Here is a 24,442-nt window from a genome sequence, read left to right as displayed (position 1 = left end):
GAAGGCTTTGAGTAATCAAATGAGTCCAAGTCCAGCTAAGGGATGAGAACAAAAGGTAGGAAAGACATTTCATCAGGAAATTGGGCTACTCCTCCACGAGTCAGTAAGATGCAGGAATGCAACTCTCCCTCACAAGGCTTAATAGTAAAACCCAAGGGCAGAGGGACAGGGAGAGCCAGACAGAAGGACAGGGCACTTACTTCCATAAGGGGAGCCAGTGGGGGAGCCATTTAGAAATCCTGGTGACCCTGGAACACCCAGGTTGGCCATAGGGACATTGCTGTAGCCATTCATGCTGTTACTGGAGGTGCTGTAATTAGACTGCTGAGGGGTGGAGCTGGAAGAGTAGCCCCGTGGAGAGATGCTGCTCGTGTTGCGGATGTATCCTGGACAACAAAGAAAAAGGTCAGACAAATGACCCAGTGCACATACACACACACACACACAGTGCGGGCCAAATATGACAGCCTAGGTCCACATGGCCCCAGACTATAGATACCCGCAAGTTGACCCTGGGCAGTAGTGGCAAGTCTGCAGTTTGTCTTCAGCCTTTTTATAACTTCCTCTCCCTTCCCCATCCTACACAAGGCCATGTCCCTGATGGTCCCTCCTTCCTCCTCTTCCACATTTGCAGTTAACATCTCTAAGTCATGCCAAGGAATAAATGACTAATGGCAGTGTGCAGTGACATCTCCCAAATATTTCATAGAACACCAGAGCCCTACGAGATGTTAGTGTGTAACACTCAGAAGAGCATTCTATGGTCAAAGAAAGCTTGGCAGATGTTGTGTACTATAGCCATTCCTTGAACATTCGCTTATGAAGGGCCTAGAGCACAAATAAACCAGGTTAACTTTGCTAACCTAGAACTGTAGTGCGGGAAGATCCAATCTGCGAGTGGGATGGGGGAAGGGACGATGAGCCCTCTCCATACTTCTGAAACCCGAGCACAGAGACGTCACCTAATCTATCCTAAAATAAACCATTTTAGATAGCTGTCTCTAAAGTTATTTAAGAAATGACCCAAATTTGAAAAAAAAAAAAAAGTAATGATATGTCCCACCCATCTTTCTGTAAGAAGAACTCACCCTGGGCATGAGAGTGAGGAATTCCCTTGCAGAGGATGAATGAAATTAGAAATACAACTATCCCAAGGTTAGGGACATCATTAGGAACATTTAGTCCTTTTAAAAAATGATTTGTGATAAATTTAGCACCTTAATAAAATCAACGTCAGTGACAAAAATCTTTACACAATATACTTTACATATAAAAGTACAGCCAACTGTATGAGGGTGTTGCTATATATTTGTATATTAGATGGCACACAAATAGAAGTTACCAAATAAAAGCAAGCCATTCACCCTTGGTTACTAGAAATAGAGAGTTGGGTATAATAAATGATAACAGCAATAACTCAGCTTCCTTCCATTATTCAATATGATGAGTACAATAGCAGAAATGTACATTTTATTCAAATAATACCTGTAAATCTAGTTTCAGTAAGCCTAAACCCTTATAAATTCATAATAGCCAATCTTGTTCTTAAATATTTCTAATTAAAGAGATTCTGCCTGGTAGCTATAAAGCTCAAAGTCTAACAATACACCACCTATAATGTTAAGATAATCCATTATATGATTGCATTGCTTATCTGGGGACACACTCTTTTGACGGCATATGAATCAAGCTTTAACTCCTTCCATTCCAGGAGAACCAACCTTATAAATGTATAAGATGTTTGAATTTTGACTCTGAGAAAGGTAATACCTTGATTATTTCCTTGTGTTGACTCTGAGATGCTGACTCCAAGCTGGCTGCCATAAGAATTGATGCCCATCATGCCACTGTGAGCTGGAGAGCTAGAGAGTGCTGGGATCTGGCTGGGATTCCTGGGGACACTGTAGAGAGCTTCAGCAATGTCTGCAGCTCGCTTCAAAATGATGTCCTACAAAAGGGCAGGTTGAGGTGAGCATTTTTCTACAGCATGAAGAGTCAAACTCAATAAAGTGCAAGATGTGTGCGTCTAACCTGGTTATTGTGTGGTGTGCCATAGAGGGCCTCCACTAGATCTGCAGCTCTTTTCAACAGCATTTCCTAGAAAAAGAAAAGAAAGGGTGGGCGTATAAGCAACGGTAAACCCCAAAGGGCAAACACAAAGGAAAACTACAGATAAAAATCCAAAGTCCCAGGGCTGCCCTGTGGCATAGTGGTTAAGTTCGCACGCTCCACCTTGTTGGCCCTGGGTTCACGCGTTCAAACCCCGGATGTGGACTATGCACCCTTATCCAGCCATGCTGTGGCAGGCATCCCATGTACAAAAATAGACGAAGATGGGCACAGATGTTAGCTCAGGTCCAATCTTTCTCAGCAAAAGGAGGAGGATTGGTAGCAGATGTTAGCTCAGGGCTAATCTTCCTTAAAAAAATCCTAAACTCCAGACAACCCCCTAAAAGGTAAAGAATGAGCCAAGGGGTCCTATATTTGTCTTGACAGGTAGAATATAATTATACACATAAATCCCTCTATAAAGACATTTCTACATGGAATTCATCTTGATAAAATGGCTCCATAAATGGTTGCGCTACCAAAACAAAAAATAACCAAATGAAGGGTGAAGTTGGTTAAAATTAATAATGTCATGGAAGTTCCATTAAAAACTTTCAGACCATTCCATTAAAAAATCTGGTACTCTAATTAACCAAACATTCTTTACATGATTGATTGACCTGAGTTTAGCTGCTTGCCAAGGAGTTGTCCAGAGTACTGAAATTATCTTGGCATGCCTTCTGCAAAATTTTATTCTAATAAAGATGAATTATTTCAATAATATTTCCCCCGTTTACTTTAACCAGAGAGAATTAGTAATCAGTAATCCCTTTCCTCTCATTTTGTCTTTTCCACCTCCTGTTTTTAACAGCCTTTTAAATTGCTATTAACCTACTTTCCAGATATCATCTAATTTAATGGTGGGGCTGGGGATTTTTCCAAGAGGAAAATAAAGGTGTGATGTAGAAACAACTGTAGTACTGGAATTTTACTCACAGTACAGAGAAGAGAACATGACATTTTATAACGTGCTTACTTGAAATGCAAAAATAAATGTTAACATTTAATAACATTAATTGAATACCTTATAAATTGACGTATTTTTAAAGCAAGCTAAAATAATAAGCCAGATTCATGACATAATTTCCACAAGCAAGTTCATTTAAAAGTGACGCATTTCACTGAAATTTTATATGGAAGTGTTTTTCACTTTATTAAATATCTGTGTGCACAGTAGGCCCTCAAAGAATACTTGATTGTGGATTAATGTGTCCCCGCAATTTTGGGTAATTAAATTATATTTAAATACAAAGGAGTGGGAACTCACACTTTTAAGCAATTACACAAATATTTATTTTCGTAAAGTTGGCAATGTTTTATAAGCCGAATACTCGAAGTGTATCTGTTGTATAGGTCCAAATTTTCAGATTTCATATTTCCTCAGAGATTAACCATAATATATTTCATAGTTAGCAGGTATTTTATGTACACCTTGTATCTAAAGCTTAGCCAAATTTCACAGCCTAATTTAATTTTAAAGAGACTTAATTGCTGGATTTATCTAGGTTTGCTGAAATCCTACAAGAAGGTTACCACATGTCACTTTCTGAAGCGTTTTACCTTGGCTAATCTCTCCGGGTCTCCGGGATGCCTCGGGATGACTTTCTGCAGTCTCTGGAAGCCATAGTCTATGGTGGGTTCATTTAATGCTGAAAAGTAAAAGTCCGCTTTTTGAGTATGTATCCTAGCCATAAAGCAAATTTCTTTATTAAATCTTCCTCAGGTAATAGGAAGGTTCTGATATTATCTAAGAATTGATACATAATGGATACAATCTGTTAAGGAGTTTTGCTATTGGCGTTGGTGAATTCACACTTATAAGTTTGGAATTAATAGTAATTTGGTGTTTTTCCACTGGAATGATATTTCAAAATTTCAGTATTATTACAATTATTTTATCCTTCCTGCCTTAAGTGCACACACACATAATTCTCTGCTCACCCTCAAATAACCAGAAGTATTACACAATCAACCATACCCGTTTCTTATGAGGAAAATAAACTACCTTTATAAGCTTTTCCTTTCTTCCTCCTCTTCTCTTTGCCAAGTATGCCTTTGCCACCTATTAATCCTTTTCTTAAATATCACTTTTTCTTAATTATTTTCACAAATATTTACATTCATACACATATAAACCTTCTGTGAGTTTATTCTCATAAAGCCCCATTCTTATGCGTAACACACTTTCAGAATTTCCAATTATCTTTCACTACATGTACTCCATTTAATCTTAGGCTCCACCATACACTGCAAAGTCCATAGGAGCAGAACTCATACCTATTTTGTTTTGTGTTCGCATTGTTGAAGACAGTGCCTGGCACATAATAGGCACTTAGCGTCAGCAACTGTGAAATAAGTGAGTGAGGGAGTGATGGACGAATGAATGACATAGTCCAGCATCTCTACTCTGCTAAAGAGCTTTCAGAGCTGATTCTTCTATCCTTTCTTCTTCTTCCTCTCTCCTTTACTTTTCAGAAGTTTGTTGTTTAGATTTTGTGGTGCTAAGATTAATGCATGATCGAAGTAAAGAAAAAAGATACAAAGAATAAAATAATCACCTTACTCCCACTAGGAAGCTGTAAACACAGGAGGGAGTTTTTTAATTTTCCTTTTTGCATATATGTTTTATGAATATTTATTGCTATTAGTCTAACTATCAAAGCAACACCTTTTGTTTAAGAAATTATAAAAAATTTTATAAAAAATTTATAAAAATATATAAAAAATTTTAAATATAGAAGTAAAAATAAAATCCTTCATAATCTCAACATATTAGAGATGATCTGGGTTAACATTTTTGCTTATATCCTTCCAGATTTAAACAGACACACATAACTTAAAATTATTCAGAGATATACTAGTCACACTGTTACATAACCTACTTTTTATCCATTTAACAATATATCAAACTTTTCCCCAGGTTATTAAATATTCTTTTATAACATTATTTAAAATTCTTGCATATTTTTCATGACATGGGCTATAATTTATTTAAGTGGCTTCCTAATGTTTGGCATTTAACATAATCCTAATTTCTCTTTATTATAAAAATCAGAGCAATAATTATCCTTTGTGCATAACTTTAATTATTTCAATTGGAAGATTCCAGGAATTAGAATTACTGGACCAAGAATTATGACTTATATTTAAGGCCTTTCACACATACTGTCAAATCATCCCTCAGAAGGATAGACAAACTTTTATTCCCTCCAGCAATGCATGTGATCATTTTAACTTACATTTCTGTATTCATGAGTGAGGTTGAAGAATTTTTCCTTATATTTGCTGGTTATTTTAATTTCTTCTTTTATGAACTGCTTATTAATACTTCCTGCACTCTTTTCTATTGGGGATTAGTCTTTTTTTTGCTTGTAAAAACATTTTATTAATATTTTGAACACTCTGACTGTCACCATGTTACAGTATCATACCCCAATTCGCCCTTCGGCATTACATATAGAGAGACCATCCCAACTCCAGGATCTGGTACGTACACACACATACGTGTGTGTGTGTTTGCAAAAACAGACATATACATACAGATATGAATTCTTCTTCTTTCAGTCCACCAATAAAATGTGTACTGCTAATCACATAGGTAATAAGGTTTTTGTTTTTCATTTTATTTTTCGCTATGCATCTCACGTTTTGTTGTTTTTCTTGTGAATGTGATTACTCCCTCATCACATCTTCTAAGTTTTACTAGCACCAAGAAACACTTTGGGCTTTTATATGTCTGTGCAGGCAGTGTACATGAGGGTAGTTTGTGGCAGTACATGGTGTAGCCATTAAGGGAATCAGCTCTAGAGTCAAATAGATCTTGGGTTTGAATTTCAGCTTCACCATTAATTTCCGTAAGCTTCTGTTTAAAATCCTTCTCATGGGTTTGCTGTCAAAATTAAATAAAAACAATGTATATAATGCCCTCAGCACAGTTCTCGGCACATAAAAGATCTTCACCAATGGTAGCTGTCAGTTATTTTGTAACCAAACCCCTGACAGATGTCACTATTTTTTTCTGTTCATTCTTAGGCTTGCACACTCATAGCATCTATGTATAATGAGCATTTTGTCTCCTTTTGACAGGTATATTAATCCCACTTAGTTCTTTTAATACCATCTTGTGTTGGCTAAAACATCTAAGTGTCTAAAATGAGGATCATGGTGGATATTCTTGCTGTTTTTCCTCTAAATGAGAATGACACTAACATTTCATCACCAAATGTGGTGTTGGCTATTTGAGATAGATATTGTTACTATCCTTCAATAAGGGCTTTTATCAGGACTTGTTAGAATTTTTAGAAAATTACAATCATGAATTTTCTCCTTTGACCAATTTATATTGTATTTTATAATAGATTTCCCAGTATTTCAAAATTAAACGTTTACTCATGGAGGCGGTATATAATTTGCCTAAGATATTTCTGGATTCAATTTGTTAATATTTTCTAAAGACTACTGATATGAGGATTAAATCAATTAAGTTACTGAGAATTGTGCCTGGCACATATTGGGCACTCAACAAATGTTAGTTATCATTGTTGCTGGGGATTTATGTGTTCATATTAATAATTGGGATTATGTGCGCGGTGTTGTCCAGCTTCCGATTGATTTTTATTTCATACTAGTCTTGAAAAACAAATTGAGAAGCTTTCTATATTTTATCCAATGCTCTATAAAACTTATATAGCATGGATGTTACCTCTTGACTAAAAGTTTGAAAGAACTCCAGTGAAATTGCTCTTGTCAAGATCATCAATAACATTTTAGCAAAATCAAGAGGAATTTTTCCATTCTTATCTTAAACTCAGCTTAGCACTTGACATTGGAAATACTCTCTTGCTGGAAATACTTCCACCCATTGGCTTTCCTGAACTCGCAGTGCCCTGTTTCACTCCCACCTCTCCAGCCATGCCATCTCAGCCTACTTTGAGGACTGCTCACCCTCTGTCCATCTGGCAAATGCTGATGCTCTCGCTACTGTTGCCCAGGCAGTCTTCTGCTTGACATTCTCCCTTGGTGACCTCATCAGTGTCCCGATGATTTCTATGTCAAGCTACATCCTATCACAAATCTTCATCTCCAGTCCAGACAGCTTGCCTGAGATTCAGGCTTATCTATCAACTATTGGCTGAAACCTTCCACCTGGATGGCCCACAGACTCCTCCCACTTAAGATGTCCCGAGTTCATGTGATTCTCAGTGAACAGCCGTCACCCACCAGACTGCCAACCAGAAACCTTGGGCTCATTCTTTATTTCTCAATATCATTTGTATTTTTCTAGAAAAATTGTGCATTTCATCAAGATTTTAAATGTTTTAGCATAGATTCTGCATGGTACTTGTTTAAAATTTCGAATCTCCTATTTATGGCTCACCCCTCCTCCCACCCTCACTTGGTTATAACTTTCTGAATAGTTATATTTATAATTTTGTCTTCCTTTTGTTCCAAAGAAAATATCCTAAAATCTCTAGGTGGGTTTGGTATTAAATTGTTAATTATTTATTCTAGTTAATTGCACTATATTAAAAAAGGTGGCCTACAGAATGTCTGCCTTTTGGAATTTATTAAATTCTTTGTAAATTAACACATATTAGTCTTGTGTGTGTTCCATGGGTAATGCTTTAAAAGTATTATTTAGGATATCTTTTGATCATATTATTTAACATATTTTATACCTAATTACTACTATAAATTTATCCCTCCTCATTCTCCTCGTATTTCTAATAGTTTTTTTTAATGCATATGCTTTTCTCTAATGATAAGGAAGACATTCTATTTTAATTTAAAGCAATACCTTTACATTTCTCTAAAAATATTTTATTTTTTCTAATTATTTGAGTCTGTCGAGCACTCCACATATAAGGAATTTTGGCTACCTTTAATTTCCCCACCTCATACCCTCCCGTTTTACATTTCTGTTTATAGTTTATCATCTTCAGCTAATATTACTTTTATTAGATTTTCTATGATCTGTATCTTTTAGACATTAATTTTCATCTTTATCTTAAGCTGTATCATCGTATTAACAATAATTTAGATACTCAATATTAACTCTGCTGACCAATAGCGCTGTGATACCGTAACTTTTCCATGTTTGCATTCTTCATTGACTCAATTCTCCAGCAGTTAGGTGACATCAGTAAGAATAAGAGATGAATTCTATTGGTGCCCTTGAAATAAATCCCCAGCAACGATGGTAACTGACACTTGGTAAGTGCTCCTGTGAATAGGAGCACATCTTCTGTTTTCCTCACACATAAGTGACAACTTTTCTGGATACAGAATTGTTAAGTATATTCTTTTCCATTCAAGATCAAGTTTCTGCTCGTGTTGCTTATTCTCACTGCTTAAGGTGGGGACAGAGGAGGCCGAGGGGTTTGTCAGGGTCTCCTCCATCACTTCCTGGCCCTGCCGTCCTTTCTCAGGAGGGAATGACAAGTCCAGCTTTCACAAGTCCTCCAACACAACCCTGTCTGCACACACCAGCTCAGTGCCACAGAATTTCTGGCATATTGATGACACCACTGAGCTTCAAGCATGAATGTCAGATTTCTCTTTTTCTGTATGTTTTCTTGAAAATACCCTCTGCTGTATTCTGGGGGTGGGACAGCTTAAACACTTGCACTCGCATTACTATCTTACCCAGAAACATGTGAGAATAGCTGGGTTTGTGAGGGAATTATTCTGTAAACATTTTTTCCCACTTAGCATTATAATGTCAGCAATTTTTGAAGTGTTTTTCTTTAATAACAGGATTTTGAGTGGCTATAATATTTAATAATGAAAATCGTGGTTGCCACTGTTTGAATTTACTGAAGGCGTACTATACCACGGCCATGATGCTAAGCCGTTTACATACATTAGCTCATTTAACCCTCATTACAACCCCATGACATGGGTTTGCTCCCCATTCTAAGCGCAGTTGTAGGCAGTAAAGGTGAGATCTGCAGCCTGGTTTCCCTAACTCCAAGGCCTGTGCTCTTGACCTTTTCTGCTGTAGAACTAGAGATGCTGTTCCAAGCCCCAGCCGGAGGTACCAGCCCCTGAGCCAAAGGCTGCCCCTCTGGACTTAGCTACTGGCCTGGAGCTGGTGAACAGCAGAGAAAGTGTTGAAAAGTGGCCATGCCACTCTCTGCTTCCTCTCATCCCCTCCCTGCACCCCTTTCCAGCCCTCCGTGTTCCCCCCCACTGCCCCCGCCATCAGCTTCTAGCTAAGGGCCGCAGGTCTGGAGAGTGAAGCCGGCTGCCAGGGTTGCCTGACTTCTCAGTCATGAGTGTGGGGGAAGGCCCCATTTGGTATCAATCAACAAACATAAACAGCTGCCTGGTGCCGCAGGGCGAACAGACTTGGTGACAAAATGTTCTAAATCAATCATTGCCTCATCTTTTTTCAAATATGCAGCATTTTGTTACCTAAGGTACCAATTTTCTTGAGAATTTTCTTGAGAGAGAGGTTCTCTCTCACCAGAGTTCTAGTGGTCCACCCGCAGACCCACCGCTCATCTCCTTATTCCTTGCCCTTCCTTCTGCTCACAGAGGAATTCTCTAAAGCTGGGCTCTCATCAGCACACAGAGGTGGCATGGAGATGGTGGTTTCTCTTTCAGAGAATTTCTCACACATTTGTACCCACTGTTCTCCCCTACTGGGAGACAAGACCAGGACACAAGAGTAACGCCTGGCTGATATTGCCTGCCCTCCCCTCCTCATTCTCCCCATGTTAGAAATAGCAGACTATCTTGACCACCGTGGGTTAGCAATTCATGTTTTAAACTGAATAAGCAGATTAGGCATACCCATCTATTCCTTATGTTGATTGCTTTTTGGCAGGCCCCCACCAGACTTCACAGGGATAAACTGTGGGATAAGTTATGTGTGCATGCAAGATGAGAAAGACTGTAGTGGAACACACTGTCGTCTATATCACACGTGTACACACGCGCGCGCACACACACACACTTTCATTTAGCAGGAGCACTTCTGAAGTAAAAGTCATAAAGTCGAAACTGTTCAGACAACACCAAATTGTAATAGGAAAAGTCAGTCAATCCCTCAAGTGTTCAACCTTCAAAATATCAAGGTTGGGTTAGACAACTTCGACTTTGGTTCCAAACTGACTTCCCAACTGACCAGTTGTTTTTACATCCTATAGCTTCAGCCTCACCTGGAATCCCAGCGTCCCTGCTCCCTACCTCCCTGGGTGTTCTCTGACTCTTTAGGCCTGGTGTGAGCCAAGTAAACCTCAATTAGCTAATGAGGTGCCCAAGACCAACACCAAGACTGTCTCTAAGGGCCAAACAGATCATTAACCACCATCATCAATGTGAATTTACAACCTCTCCTACCACATGGAGTGCGGGGGTGCTGTGAAGTTCTGCCAACCCCTCAGCTGGCTGACAGGGACACAGAGAAATGCTGGCAAGGCAAAAACAGAGTAAATTAAAAATATGCTTCGATCTATAGGCTCTGTTTATCTATGTCTTTCTTTAGTAACATAACATTAAGGTAAAAGGTCATTTCCCCACTGAAATATAATTTATATTTACCTTTTATTAAATAATTATGGCATGGCATGAAGTTAAATATTACAGAAGCTAATCAAGGGGGAATTCAATAGAGAAAACTCAGACATGAGAATTTCGTCTTTGCTATACATAGAATGTCTTAATCCTCCACTGGGAGTCATTCGGGTTTGCTTAAGGAGTTTAATAATACACATTTCAACTGCCACAGAATCTAAATCCCATTTGGATCAGCCTTGGAAAAACTTTCATCAATACCTTGAGATTTCATAATATTTCTCCTGAGAGCCTGGATCTTATGTGTCATTTCTCATTTTGATTGCAGGTGTAATATATGAGGTTACTTAAATATCTTAGACCCAACAAATAGATATAAACTATAAGCAATGTGAGAAGGTTTTCTTTTATAAGTAAATAGTATTAAAAAAATATCTATTGGGGGGCTGTCCCCGTGGCCGAGTGGTTACGTTCGCGCGCTCCGCTGCAGGCGGCCCAGTGTTTCGTCGGTTCGAGTCCTGGGCGCGGACATGGCACTGCTCGTCAGACCACGTTGAGGCAGCGTCCCACATGCCACAACTAGAGGAACCCACAACGAAGAATACACAACTATGTACCGGGGGGCTTTGGGGAGAAAAAGGAAAAAATAAAATCTTTAAAAAAAAAATATCTATTGGGAACTACTCATTAAAAAAAAAGGCTGGCTGGTGCTCAGTATTAATTTTCCCAAAGGGTTGGTGAAATGTAAAAATTCTATATGATTTTTTCTTCCCTTCAGAGGGGGCACAGGGACCAGATAATGCTTCCTCCAGCTTATGCCTCTACTTCTGTTTCCCCAAAATTTACGGGACACTGGCTAACGTGGAAAGGGGACTCTTTGATAGAGTCTTGGTCAACCCTCAATAAAGTCAGCATTGACATTGCAGGCAGGCGGTCATTTATGCCCTTGACCAACAGGAGTCCTGATCACAAAGACGGCAACGTCAAGGGCCGGTAGAGTTCCTTTGCAGAAATTTGAGAGGAGATGAATAAGACAGTGGGATGAGGGAAGATCTGAGTGCTCTTCTGGCTGCCGCTCTGGGATGTTGGCCTGGGGTTCAGCTTTCCTCACTAATAAGTCTTCAATTGGAGCCTAGGATCATTGTGGAGTCTGTGGATGGCCATCAAGAGGCTGATAAAAGTCTAGAAAGTCTGAGCCTAGCTGTGTATTTGCACATATGTGCATTTATTTGCAGCAAAAGCTTTTCACTTTTACCAGATGTGTACAGAGCCAACAGAACTGGAGGATCTTTCCAGTACTAACTCTAAACCCCAAACTTCTCCAAGCATAAAGACAACAATGGAAAAGAACCCTGCTCAAGAAACCTAAAATCTATGTAATGTGACTGCCAGATAAACAGCAGATCAGAAGGTGGACTCTGGTGTGCAAGCAGAGGAGAAAACATGCCTCAGAAATACCTCTCCATGTGGCTCTGGTCAAAAACACACTGTCTGTCAACAGGACAGGAAGGTGTCCTAGCTTGAGGAGGAATTTAAATACATGCAGACTGGCCCCTGCCCTCACGCCCCCTTTAGGACTTCTCCATGCTGCTCTTCCTTCACAGTGTCTATGTTCTCAAAGTGCTGTGATCATACATATTGGCTCCAAGGGGTCTCCTCCTTTGTGCTGTGATTTGGGCTCCTCTCTCTTCTTTCTCTTTCTCCCAATTTCCTGGTTCAATCATCTACCTTCTGCCCGACTCTTTATATCTCCAACATTCAAAGGCTATGTTCAATTAGCATTTAATGCTCCCAAGTTAAGTTTTTTCATAGCGTTTGAGGGTGTGATGGAGATAAAGCTGGCCTGGCCTGGGATCTGCCTTAGTTCCTGACCCTGGCCAACTACACCACCTTCAGGGCTAGGTGGACTTTGGCTTATTTCTCTGAAAGGACAAAAGGTCAAGCTAAATGGCCTCCAAGACCCCTTGTAAGCTCTTGCATTATATGATTCTAAGACTATTTATTTGGAGTGGTCAATGTCTGCTTTGAGAAGTAGAGATGGGTAGGGTTGAATCCATGGGCTGTTGAATTCAACAGTCATTGCTACATTGAAATCTCTCCCCACATTCGTTTGTTTCAATGAAGCAAAAGTTCAGTGTCACCAATTAAAAAAAAAAATGAACAAAGATAATATAGGAACACGTTATGAAGAGGTGGTACCTGCCTTTGTGGATACAGGAACCAGAACACGCAGTGAGAACTAGCCGTGCACAGTGAAAGATTAGACAGAAGCCTTTGATATTTAATTTTAAATGAAATATTAATTTAATATTTAATTACGCTTTGGTTTCAAGAAAAACTGCAGCAGCAAGACAGATTGTTTGAAGAAGGGAGTAATATACATGGTTAAGGAGACAACTGTAAAAATTAAAGATAAATTTCAAGGGTAAATCTAAATGCCACAATGGAGCAGTTATGAATATGTGCACACTCTCCGTAATGTGTATTTAGAATATTATAGCTGAGAGCACCGGGCCATTAAGGGGCTGGGGCGTCTCTAGCGAAACAACAGCCCCGTATTGCAGGGCTTCCAACGGAGACGTCGTTCCTCAGACTCAGCTGAATGACGGATCTGAATTTCAGGAGAGGTGGGGCTGGAGGCAACTTCAGTAAAACTACAGGCTACCAGGAGGGCCGTTGATTCAATCTGTTTCCAGTGTGAACAGGGAACAATTGTACTCGGGCCAGTTTTTGATGTCTGAATAGGGTATTTTTAACTAAAAATCAGATTCATTTCTTAAATGGGATTTTTTTCCCCAGGATAATGCTATTAAAAAAAAGAAAGAAATGTGAAGTGGATGAGCTATTAACATTTGCGATCCAGCTTGCACATCTGTGCAGTGCAGCTTTATGAAAGGAGGACCCCACACCCTGTGCTGAGCCTCAGCAAGGAGACTGTTCAGGTATGATTTGGGGGTTTGTGGAAAACTCTAGGCCTCCCATTTCTCCTCCCAACTGCTGCCTGTTCTTGGTCATTTTCTTGTTAACACTGTCTCCCAAATAATGAACAGGGTATGCAGTCAAATGCATTTGTTTGTGCTATAGTAAAAGATAAAAGTGTTCTGACATGAATTCTTTGGTTTCTCGGTGTGTCTCGATTAGCCAGGCTGTTTCGCCAACTGCTAAATTCAGCCACACACCTTGGGAAGCAGCTCCTCTGCCTGCACTGAGCCAGCCGGCCCAGTCTCTCTTCTGCTCTTCCTCATCCTCCTTTGAAACTCTGCTGCCCCTGCACCCCACCTGCAGAGTCCATGTTCTCAGACTGCCTCTGCCCTGTCTGTCACCTATAAAACCCTGATTTGTCACCTAGACCCAGATATTAAGGGCAGAACGTGGCAGGGCTTAGAAAAAGAATTTACCTTTTACAGAAGAGAAGACATGCAAAAAAAGTCCACCCTTGTTCAAACAGCTGTGAGGGAGGGAGCCACCCAGAAGTTGTCCCAGACTTCTACTGTGTGTCCCTCTGCCAAACGTTTACAAAGAGAATTTTGCTTATATTTCTATACAAAACACTTTGCATATCTATATCATTTCATCTTTCCAGTAAGATAAAGTCTTCCTATTTTTTAGGTTAGAAAACCGAGGCCAAGAATGGTTAAGTGATTTGCCGGAACATTGGGTCTCAACTCCAGGCCTCTAAACTCTGTGTCACTCATTGCCTGTGTCCCTCAATGCTAAATTCTCTGAAGTGTAATTACAAAGTGGAGTTTGTACTCCTTTGCCTTCTGCAACTTCAGTTTCTCATGGAGAGGATAATTTCCAGGACTTCTAAGGAATTCAAAGCCCTTCATAGGCTCTAAGCCTGTCATATCACACTGAAATAGAAATCTCCCATTTTGTCATCTGGAACCCCAGGGTGAGGGTGAGGCATCGTCTGAGCCCCCTCCATGCTCACTGGCCAGGCCTACCTTCTGCATGCTTCCTCAGAGTAACAGCCAGAGAGCCAAGGCCATCGGCATCTGCCAAGTAAAACTACCAGACGAAGCCAAACACATGGCCTTGGTGTAATTTCTTCAAAGATGCTCTACAGTATAGCTAAGTAGTACAGGTTAGTGGTTAAGAGCACAACCTTGGAATAAGTCAGCTGGGAGAGGACCTAGCTTGCTGCCTTAGGTGGCCAGATTCTCATTTGTAAAGCTGAGCTACTAACAGAACCATCATAATGGCAAAAAGTGGTCATTATAGGAGTTCATAAGACAGGCATGGTCCTATGTGGTCAGTAGATGACAGATGTGGTAACTGAATTATCATTTTTTTCTTACTAGTTTTATCAGATGGTAGAACTTATAGGAGACTTCTTAATGAGCAATCAAATGTTTAGCCCGGATTCTGCAAAGAGCCACAGGAACAATGCTGACAAGGTGTTCTTATCTACCCCCACACCCTCAATGACTTGCCATCAGCTCTCGCATCCTGACTTTTCACTGGTTTCTGTGGATGGTGCAGATTTTACAATTATAGACAATGGCAATTCCGCCCCCAAATGCCTTGCTCCAGACATTCTCTCCCCTCATCCTCAAGACAGCCAAGAAGTTCCTGCACAACCAATAACTGTGGTCCCACTGGGCGCCTCTAACAGAATTATTTTTTCTGCACTTCCAGTTCTCTGTGGAAAAATCTGTGAGAGGACTAGAGGATCTCCTCCCCTCCAAGCCTGGGCTGGCACACCACCTCTAGTTCTCAAACCAGACAGAGGCAATTGGACCCTTCCTGATGAGCTGTATTCTCATGTGGATCTCTCAATTCTGCAGCAGCAAGCTACACTTTAGCAAACGACGGTTAGAGGAAAATAGACCTGCAAAGTCACACGTGTGAAGAAAATGTGTTGTTTTTCAGAGCCCTGATGTTGTTTATGCTGTACTTGGCAGCAACAACCATGGGGAGCTGATTACTGCCTTTTGGATAATTATACCAGGTAAGTTAGATCTAATAGGCTTGGGTTTATTATGCTAGTGCGTCCTTGGATACGGGAACCGTCAACGGTTGGACCAGGAACCACAGCACGTGTATGGTGGAGTAGGGGCTAAAGGAGGGGAGGTTGGCTACAGCCTCTCTTCCTACCTCCTGCTTTTTGAGTCTCCTTCTAGAAAGTTCCACCTAAGAGAAAATACTATTGTGTTCATGGTGTGATGACTCGGTCTCATAAGAACTGCCCCATGTGTGGAGTACTTTACAAGCCAGAAAGTCTCCAGAGCAACCTGGTGAGCAGAATCCAGGTTTCCCAAACTCATTTCTTTGTTTAAAATACAGATTCCCAGACCCTCCCAGAAGAGCAAGATTCAGTATGTCTGGAATGGGGCCAAGCATGATTCTCATGTTCAGCTAAATTAGGGAAACACCTATGGGTAACAGTATAATTAGTACCAGAGCTTAACAGATGAAGAAAGCGAGGCTAGATAGGTTAGGTGACTCGAAGAAAGGACAAACAAGTCATTGACGACACGGCTGGCGTCCAAAAGCAAGTCTTCTGGCTGAGTCCAGTGCGTCTCCTCTTAGACCCCATCCTACGCTGGGTGCTCACTCTGTCCCCACTAAAGTCCTCTGGGTTTCAAGTTTTTCTTTTCCCCTGGAATCAAGATGATATTCTCCACCTCCGCAGCAGAGCTGAGCATTTTGTCCAGGCCTACGGCGGTCTCTGGTACTCTACCCTGCAGCTAAGCACTGGATGCGGGACTGGAGGGGCTGATCCCCAAGATGCTCAGGAGGCCAGGATGGCTGGAACGCGAAGAGGTCTCTGTGTCGCCTCCCAGGGAGAAGGCTCCCCATGATCTCCAGGCTCGCTGCAGGTAGGCCTCAGCTCTGGGCAGAGAAGCCGCAGCTTCAGTCACCCGGCGAAGCCACGGTCTTTCTAGCCGTTGGACTAAGATGCCCAACAGGTTGTAAATTAGCTTTCCACGTCAGTGGCTGCTTGTTGAGTGGGCAAGACAAGAGGCCACCAATCCATTTCCTGTGATGTCTAGAACCCTCCATGGATAACATCAGCCACTTGTCTTCATCGGCCTGAGTCGCATTGGGCCCAGTAACCTCAACGTGGAAGTTTTTAGAGAAAGTCACCAGCTTCCTGAGCCATCCTGGACAGTGTTTGTATTTCTGTCTCTTCTCTGATTGTGAAAGACTGTACTACCACATCCCCACCCTTCTCTCCCCATCCGCCTCCCAAGGTCCTTCCTTCTCAAAGGCAGGCTTCTGGGAGAAGCTTCACTGCTCCCCTGGCTGTGAATACTTTCCTTGTACCTGAGGGATCATGTTTACCAATGCATGCTGCTTCAGTATTTAAACGTGTGACATTAGATTTTTTGTATCATATTTTCTTCATTTAATTTTTAATTAAAAACTGCTTAATTTTATTAGAAAATAATAAATAAAAGTAAGCAAAATGAAAAGAATTAAATAATAACACCAACACCCAGAAACCACCATTGTCATCACCTTGGTATGCAGCCTTCCATACCTTACTTGGGTTTTTTACACAACTATTCTTTTTTCATATATATAAAAACTGGACCATACTGTGCATACAGTTTTGAAGCTTTTTTTTAACCTGTGTCACAGACATCTTTCATGTAACTAAATATCCATCCACAGCATTACTTTTAATGCCTAAAAAGTGTTTCAGTGTAAGGGTGTTCCATTATTTATTTAACGAGTTCCCTAATGGACACTAAGGATGTTTTCAATTTTTCACTACTATAAAGTGTTCCAATGAACAGACTTACGACAAATTCAGACATGTCCTAAGTATACATTCCTAAAAGTAGAACTGTTGGCTCAAAGGGTACATACATTTTTAAGGTGAGTACCATCAAGTGACTCTCCTGGAGCCACCTACCTTCCTACAGTGTGTGTTAGGAAGTCCCCACTTTCTTCTAGTTTTGCCAACCTGGGTATTTTCATTTGTTTAAAAGAAAATTGTCAACTTGCTAGGGAAAAAACATTATCCTACAGTTGCCTTAATCTACATTTATTTGATTATTAATGTGCTTGAGATTTTTGAAAATATGTTTATCGTTTACTTGTATTCCTTCCTGAATTGACTCCTGACGTTCCTCGCCAGCTTTTAATTTAGGTGTTTTTCTTTTTCTCCTTAATTTGTAAGATATCTAACGTTCACCTCTTTATCCACAATGTGTAACCTAGTGGTTGACAAGTAGTAAGCCTAAAATAAACTTTTGCTGAACAAATGAATGAATCTCTTCATCCATAGATAATATGTCATATATAACAATATGTTCCCAGTCTGTCCTCTTCCTTTGGATGCAGGGACCAGCACTTCGACATGTGAAAATTCTCTTTCTGTAATCACATATTTATGCTTAATGGTTTCTGTCCTTGGGGTCAAGATTAGCAAGGCTCAAGATTATAATAATTTTTTGAAATGTCTACATTTTTAATAAAAATATTTAATTCAAATATGTTTCAGTGGACGATATGAAATTTGATAGCTAACCTTTTTTGTCATGCTTAACTCGTTGGCCCAACAACGTGTGTTAAACCGTCCATTTGTTCCACACTGACTTGAGATGCTCCTCACCTGTCCAATGACTTGGTTATTCACACTATTCAGGTGTACAGACTGCTTATTTTTAAATGTTCTCTTCTGTTGCATGACATTTCTGTATGTTCCTGGAAAACCCCATATTCTTTTAATTACTCAAACTTAAAATAGGTTTTAATGTCCAGTAGGGCAAGGCTTTCTCATTTTTCAAAATGAGGGGGCCCATTTTAGCACCTTTACTTTTCCAGGTGACCTTTTGTAAAGTTCCCCCAAATATTTTGTTGGTGCTTTGATTGGCATTGTGTTAAATTCATTCATTAATCGACATCTTTACAATATTAAATCTGCCCACCTCTCCGCCAGCTGGAAGTATTTTGTCCTTCCTCTGAACTCCCTTAGCACTTTATACCTTTTTAAAAATCACTTTCTAAACTATACCCACCCAATTTTTCAAACCTGAAACCTGAGAGCTGTCCCCTTCCCTCCCTTCCTCAACCTTCACCCCATCCAATCCATCATCAGGTCCCGTCAATGCTACCTCCTAAATTTCATCCACTTCTGCCTGTCCCCACTGCCAGCACTCTAGTCCAAGCTGCTATCATTTCTGACCAGGGCCACCACACTGGCCTCCAACCGACCTCCTCGAATCCACCCTGGCTTCCCAGCCATTCTCGACACTGCAGTCAGAATGATCTTTAAAAGGCAAATCTGATCATGGCACTCCCTGGCTTTAAAATACTCTAGTAGCTCCCCATGGCACTTGGGGTCGAGCCAAACATGCTGGCCCCACCCTCCCTTCCAGATGGAACCCAGCCTCTCTTTAACACACTCTTTCTGCTCTGTTCATAGTGGCCATCAAATATATCCCATGTTCTTTCCCACCCCAGGGCCTTTGCACATACTGTTTCCTGTGTTTGGACTGTTCTTAGCCTTCCCTATCATCTCAGTTTAAGAAGGGTCGATTTCCCTGCCATATATTCCCAGTATCCTATACAACTTCTTCTTAGTATTCATCACATTGGTAATTCCTGGTTTAGGTCAGTCTTCATGATGAGAACACTAATGGTAACAATAAGAAGAATATTAATAATAAATACCTTTCAAATAATAAGATGTAGTTGCTCTCTGTCCCAAGTGCTTTACATGCAGAAGTGTTTTAGATGTGGCTCATACCAGCTCGTGAGAGCAAGTTCTTAAATATCCAGGAATTTTGTGAGTTGGTCAATGTCATATTGATAGCTTGAAATCAGCCATGCTGGGAGTATTTGCACGATTGGAATCAGCAAATGCTACAAACCAATGCTTGCTTCCTCCCTCTCCCGGCTTTCCCTGGACAGCCGGTTGTTAAACCTTTACTAGCACACCACTGTTTCCATGCACTGTATGATTTAGTCTGTGGGGTAGGTAGCCCATTTTATAGATGGGGAAAGAAAGAGGTTAAGTCACTTAGGCAAGATTTAAGAACTAGTTAGAGGCTAACCCAGCTGTGCGTAGTTCACTGTTCTATCACCACACCAGAACGTGAGGAAGGAAGGATCCTACTGGTCTGACTTGTCTGCAGTGTCCCCAGGACACAGCACAGTGCTGAGCGTAGTGGGTGTGCTCAATCAATGTTCACCTCATGACTTGGTCAGTACTGTCTCAGCACATCGGGAAATCACAGCTATTTGCTGACACTACATTGCTAAATCAGAGACCCCAGGCGGGATGGCCAGAGACCCGAGTCCTTGTTCTGACTCTGCCTTGAATTCAGTGGGCAATTGTGAGCAAGTCACTTCTCCCTGGGTCTCGGTTTTCTCATCTGCAAAAGAGGAAGTTTGACCAGAGGATCCTCAATGTCTCATCATCTTTAAAATTGTTTGAATTTACACGAAGCACAACATATATTATTTTCACAGTGATGTGGGCTCCGCTTTTACCAGGACTGTTTCCCCAAACTGTTCTGCCTGGCAATTTCCCACTTTGCTTTTGAAATGTCACTCTATTGTCACCTCCTCTGGAAAGGCTTCACTGATTCCCCAAAGTCAGCCACTCCTTGCTCAGTGCTCCTCCCACCCTTTCTGCTTTTACATCTCTGGAGACTCAGCCCAATTACTGTAATCTACAAGTGTCTCTCTCCCCTTCTGGGACTGTGAGCTGCTAGAGGCAAACTGATATTACTGATTTTGTGCCTTCAGCATAATTTGGAGCTGATGTTTCTTCAATGAATATATGGGTTACTGATCCCTGGGTCCTACCTTCAGAGATTCAAATCTAATTAGTCTGGGGTCCAGCCTAGCCGTCCGTGATTTAAAGTGCAGCCCACGGTGAGAACCTCGGCTTTCAGAGGAAGTTTACACGCGTACACACACTTACACACACATGCATGCGCACACCACACCTGACTCTAAACGTCTATAGTCCCATTGAGTATTGAGCTTGTTTGATACTTTGGAAGAGAGCTGCAGATGGTTGCAGTGTGATTGTTATTAGTCCTGTCCATCTCCTCACAGGCCAGACCTGTCATCCACAAACAGTCGGTGCATTTGAGAAAACAGAGACACCAGAGCCCTCTACATGGGAGCATTGAGGAGTGAGACCCGTTCCTCACCTGACTTCAGGGACAGCCCACGCTCCTGGTTTCCTCCTACCACTGACCACTCCCTCTCAGTCTCCTTTCTCAGGCTCCTCCTTCTCACCCTGAGCCCTAGGCACGTTGGTGTTCCCGAGGCACCATCTTTAGACTTCTTCCATCCTATAGCTATGCTCCCTTCCGTGCCATCTCATCAGCTCGGTAGCTTTAAATCCTATCTGGATGGTGACTGCTCCCTTGTTAACATCCGCAGTATCTTCCCATCCAAACCCCTTGTCCTTCCTGCCTCTCCTACCTCATGTCCCATCGTTCTCCTCCCCACTGACCCCACTCAGGCTACACTATCATTCCCGCTCTTCCCCATCTACACCAGGCTTGTTCCCACATCTTAGGCTGTAATCTGTTCTCTGCCTGGGACCCTCATCCCCAGTTCTTTGACTGCCAGGTGCTGCTCTCGCAAATGCTGTGAACGAAGCAGAAAACACAGCCCTGAGGAGTTCCAGGGACAGAGGGAAGGCAATGCAAGTGGGGAGGAGAGGTCTGAGGGATATGGAGGAAGGGGACAGATTTCCACGCCCCTGATCCAGTCTCCACTCAATGTCCCTTCCTCAGAGAGGCCCTCCTTCATTCTCTATATCTTCCTTATCACTATCTGAAATTATATCATCTATTTTCTTTGTGGTCTGTCTCTCCCTCTAGAATGGAAGCTTTGTTAAGACGAAGGCCTTTATCCTGTCCCCTTCCATATCCCAGAGCCTAGGGCTTTGCCAGCCCATGGTAGGCATGCAATAAATACCCATTTCAATGAATGAATAAACTGTGTCCCTTTGGGAGCTAGAACAGTAAATATTTCATTGTAACCGCAACAGAGTCTTCCACAGATTCACACACACAAAAAGTAACCAACCAAGATGCGCCTATCTCAAGAGAGGAAATTCAAAGGTGAAATTTGAAAAAATATCCCTAAAAATTATCCTTTTCTATTACTCCTAGTTGATATCTAATCAGACATTTACACTTAAGCAAGAATAGAAGGCTGAGTACAAATGAGAGAAGAATACACTATAAAATAATATTAACAGAAATTCATAATACGCCTGATACATTTTCTTAGTTCATATATTTTTTCTCTATACTCCTTATTTCCTCTTTCAAAGTACAATATCCTAGTTGTTCTCCCCGCCTGCAGTTGTGCCCCTGACTAACTCAGTCTGTATAGCAACAGCATCAGTTTCCCTAAGGGAACACCTTTGAGTTACTCTTCCTTGCACGGGAACCCTCAATGTCATCTTACATCTTGCCAAATCAAGTCCAAATTCCCACACAAGGCTTTCTTTCTTTTTTTCATTTTTTAAAATCGTGGCAAAATACACACAATAAAATTTACCATCTTAAACCATTTCTAAGTGTACAGTTCAATAGAGTCAAGTACATTCATATTGTCATGCAACCAATCTCCAGGACTCTTCATCTTGCAAACATGAAACTCTGTACCCATTGTACAACTGCTCTCATTCTCCCTTCCCACAACCTCTGACAACCAGCATTCAACTTTCTGTCTCTCTGAATTTGACTACTCTAGTACCATTCAGGGCTTTTAAGCTGTTTTATGGTTTCCTTCCCTCCAGTGCTCAGCTCATCTAGGCTAAGTTCTGGTTTAAGTTCTACCCAAATGCATTGCCACAGCTATTGAACCAGCCCTCTCTCCTTCAGACACCTGCCCATCTCACCCTGGGGCCTTTGCACGTGAGATTCCCATAGTTGGAACATTCTTTCTTCTTTTCTTTGCTTATCCAGATGTTCCCCATCCTTAAAAATAGTCTTCAATTTCCATCTCCTCCTTGAGATCCCATCCCACTACTTCAGTCCACACTAAACTCTCTCTTCCTAGAACTCATATTCTATTCATTGGAAATACCAAACATTTATATTCTAATTCTCTGGCTATTCTGTGCAATATACTGTTACCTCCTTCAAAAGTTTCTAAACTTCCAAGTAGGGACCACGTCTTATACATCACTATAACTTCCACCTAGAAAAGTATTAGAAACAAAGTAGACATTCAACAAATATTGAACTAAGAGATAATTTCTACTTTCATAAAATTTTAAAATAATTTGAATCACTCTGCAGTATCATTGTGCAACTTTCTTGAATCCTTTTAGACAATTACACTTTGTCTAATTTTTATCTCATTGCTTGGATAGAAGTCTGTTCCAGCATGATTCCAGCAGAGTTAAATTTATAAGGATGTATTCCTGAAATGAGCTGCAGAGACCATCTCCCAGACTACACAGAAATTGCTTAAGCAAAATGCAAACTTAGAATCAAGTCTACACTTTCCCATTCACTGCTATAATCATCAGTCCACTCTTGCCACACTACTAGAAAGACCTGGAAAAGTTGGCAGGATTATAAAATGGGGAGACTGGGAACTAAAGCAAGGGTGAAGCAGGAGCCAGTCTCCTTTGGAGTCATTTTCTCACCCACCTGTGTAAATGAACCTCCCTGGAGCTCCTTTGCAGAACTGTTTGGATTTATAAGATAATGTCACTTCCACTACTCCGGGGATGTGTCGAGGAGGAGTCTGCACTCTGATGGCATGGGGAGTTATTAGCTGAGGAGTGAACGGGCAGCAAAATAAAATACCTGTTATACAAGTTATCACTGAGGATACTGCGGACATGAACATCTCTCACTACCACCCCCCTGGAGCAAACTAGCATCCTCAGGGGGCCCCGAATGCCCTGAGCGCGGTGTCTCTGTGTCTCACGTGTTTCTTTCTCTCACTTTGGAATTTCCTCTCAACCCAGCCTCTCCAGGGTCCTGTCCTTCCTACTAGCCCAGCTCAAGTCCCTCCCACCTCCTGTGCCCACCCCACTCCATCCCTGTAATCACTCCCTCCCTGATCCCTACACTGCTATGACCTCACATATTGATTTGGTAGTTTCCATATCCAACTTGGCACCGCTACTCATCTCTTTGTAACGTGTCTTGTTGGTTTTCTCATTATGAAAGTAGAACATATCCACTTTATAAAATTTGAAAATTATAGAAAAATATAAAGAAAAATACTAACATTGCATAACCCGAAGAAAACCAATATTAATCTGTGATGTGTTTCCAGTGCTTTTCTATGGATGTGTGTTATATAATTAGATTTTACATCCATACACACTGCTGTCTTGATTTTTTTCATTTAGGATCATAGTGCAAGCATGCTCCCTACTCCTGTGTCATTAGAACTTTTTCAAAACATAATTTTTAATTGTGGAATGATATTCCATTATTTATTTAACCATTCTCCTATTATCCAATATCTGGGCTATTTCTAATTTTTCACAATTATAAATAATACTGCAATGAATATTTATCTTTTTAAGGGATCCATGCCTGCAATAAATTGTGGTTCACATGTCTTTTAATCCTTGGTGCCCTGCTCAGAGTAGGTATTCAATAATGTATGTTCATGTTGCTGATGCTCCAGGAATTACTAGTTTTTCCACATCAAAAGAATCTCTGGGCCAAAGAAAATTAGGGAAACAAGTGCCTTTACCTACCTCACTCCATACAAGCATGGTCCCAAACACCACTTGGAGGCCATCAAAGAAGTTGTCCCCAATGATGATGACCATAGCTCCTCCTGTGGTCCAGCCTTCACTGGGGCTAATGGCTTTGATGCAGGGAGTAGCTAAGCAGATAGGAAA

General features: G+C 41.0%; 1 protein-coding gene across 1 annotated transcript in view; it reads right to left on the bottom strand.

Annotated features, from left to right (window-relative positions):
- EBF2 (EBF transcription factor 2) overlaps positions 1-24,442 on the bottom strand; it is a 187,122-nt gene that overhangs the window by 17,719 nt on the left and 144,961 nt on the right. Inside the window, exons 9-14 of the mRNA XM_046655633.1 lie at positions 24,296-24,426; positions 23,226-23,352; positions 3,670-3,758; positions 2,032-2,097; positions 1,771-1,948; positions 201-386 (exon numbers count right to left, since the gene is read on the bottom strand). Of these exons, the coding sequence (XP_046511589.1) occupies positions 201-386; positions 1,771-1,948; positions 2,032-2,097; positions 3,670-3,758; positions 23,226-23,352; positions 24,296-24,426 (777 nt within the window). The remainder of the gene's footprint in view (positions 1-200; positions 387-1,770; positions 1,949-2,031; positions 2,098-3,669; positions 3,759-23,225; positions 23,353-24,295; positions 24,427-24,442) is intronic.

Source organism: Equus quagga, chromosome 3, assembly GCF_021613505.1.
Source record: "Equus quagga isolate Etosha38 chromosome 3, UCLA_HA_Equagga_1.0, whole genome shotgun sequence".
In the NCBI taxonomy this organism is placed as follows: domain Eukaryota; kingdom Metazoa; phylum Chordata; class Mammalia; order Perissodactyla; family Equidae; genus Equus; species Equus quagga.
This window is presented reverse-complemented; position numbering and strand designations above follow the sequence as displayed.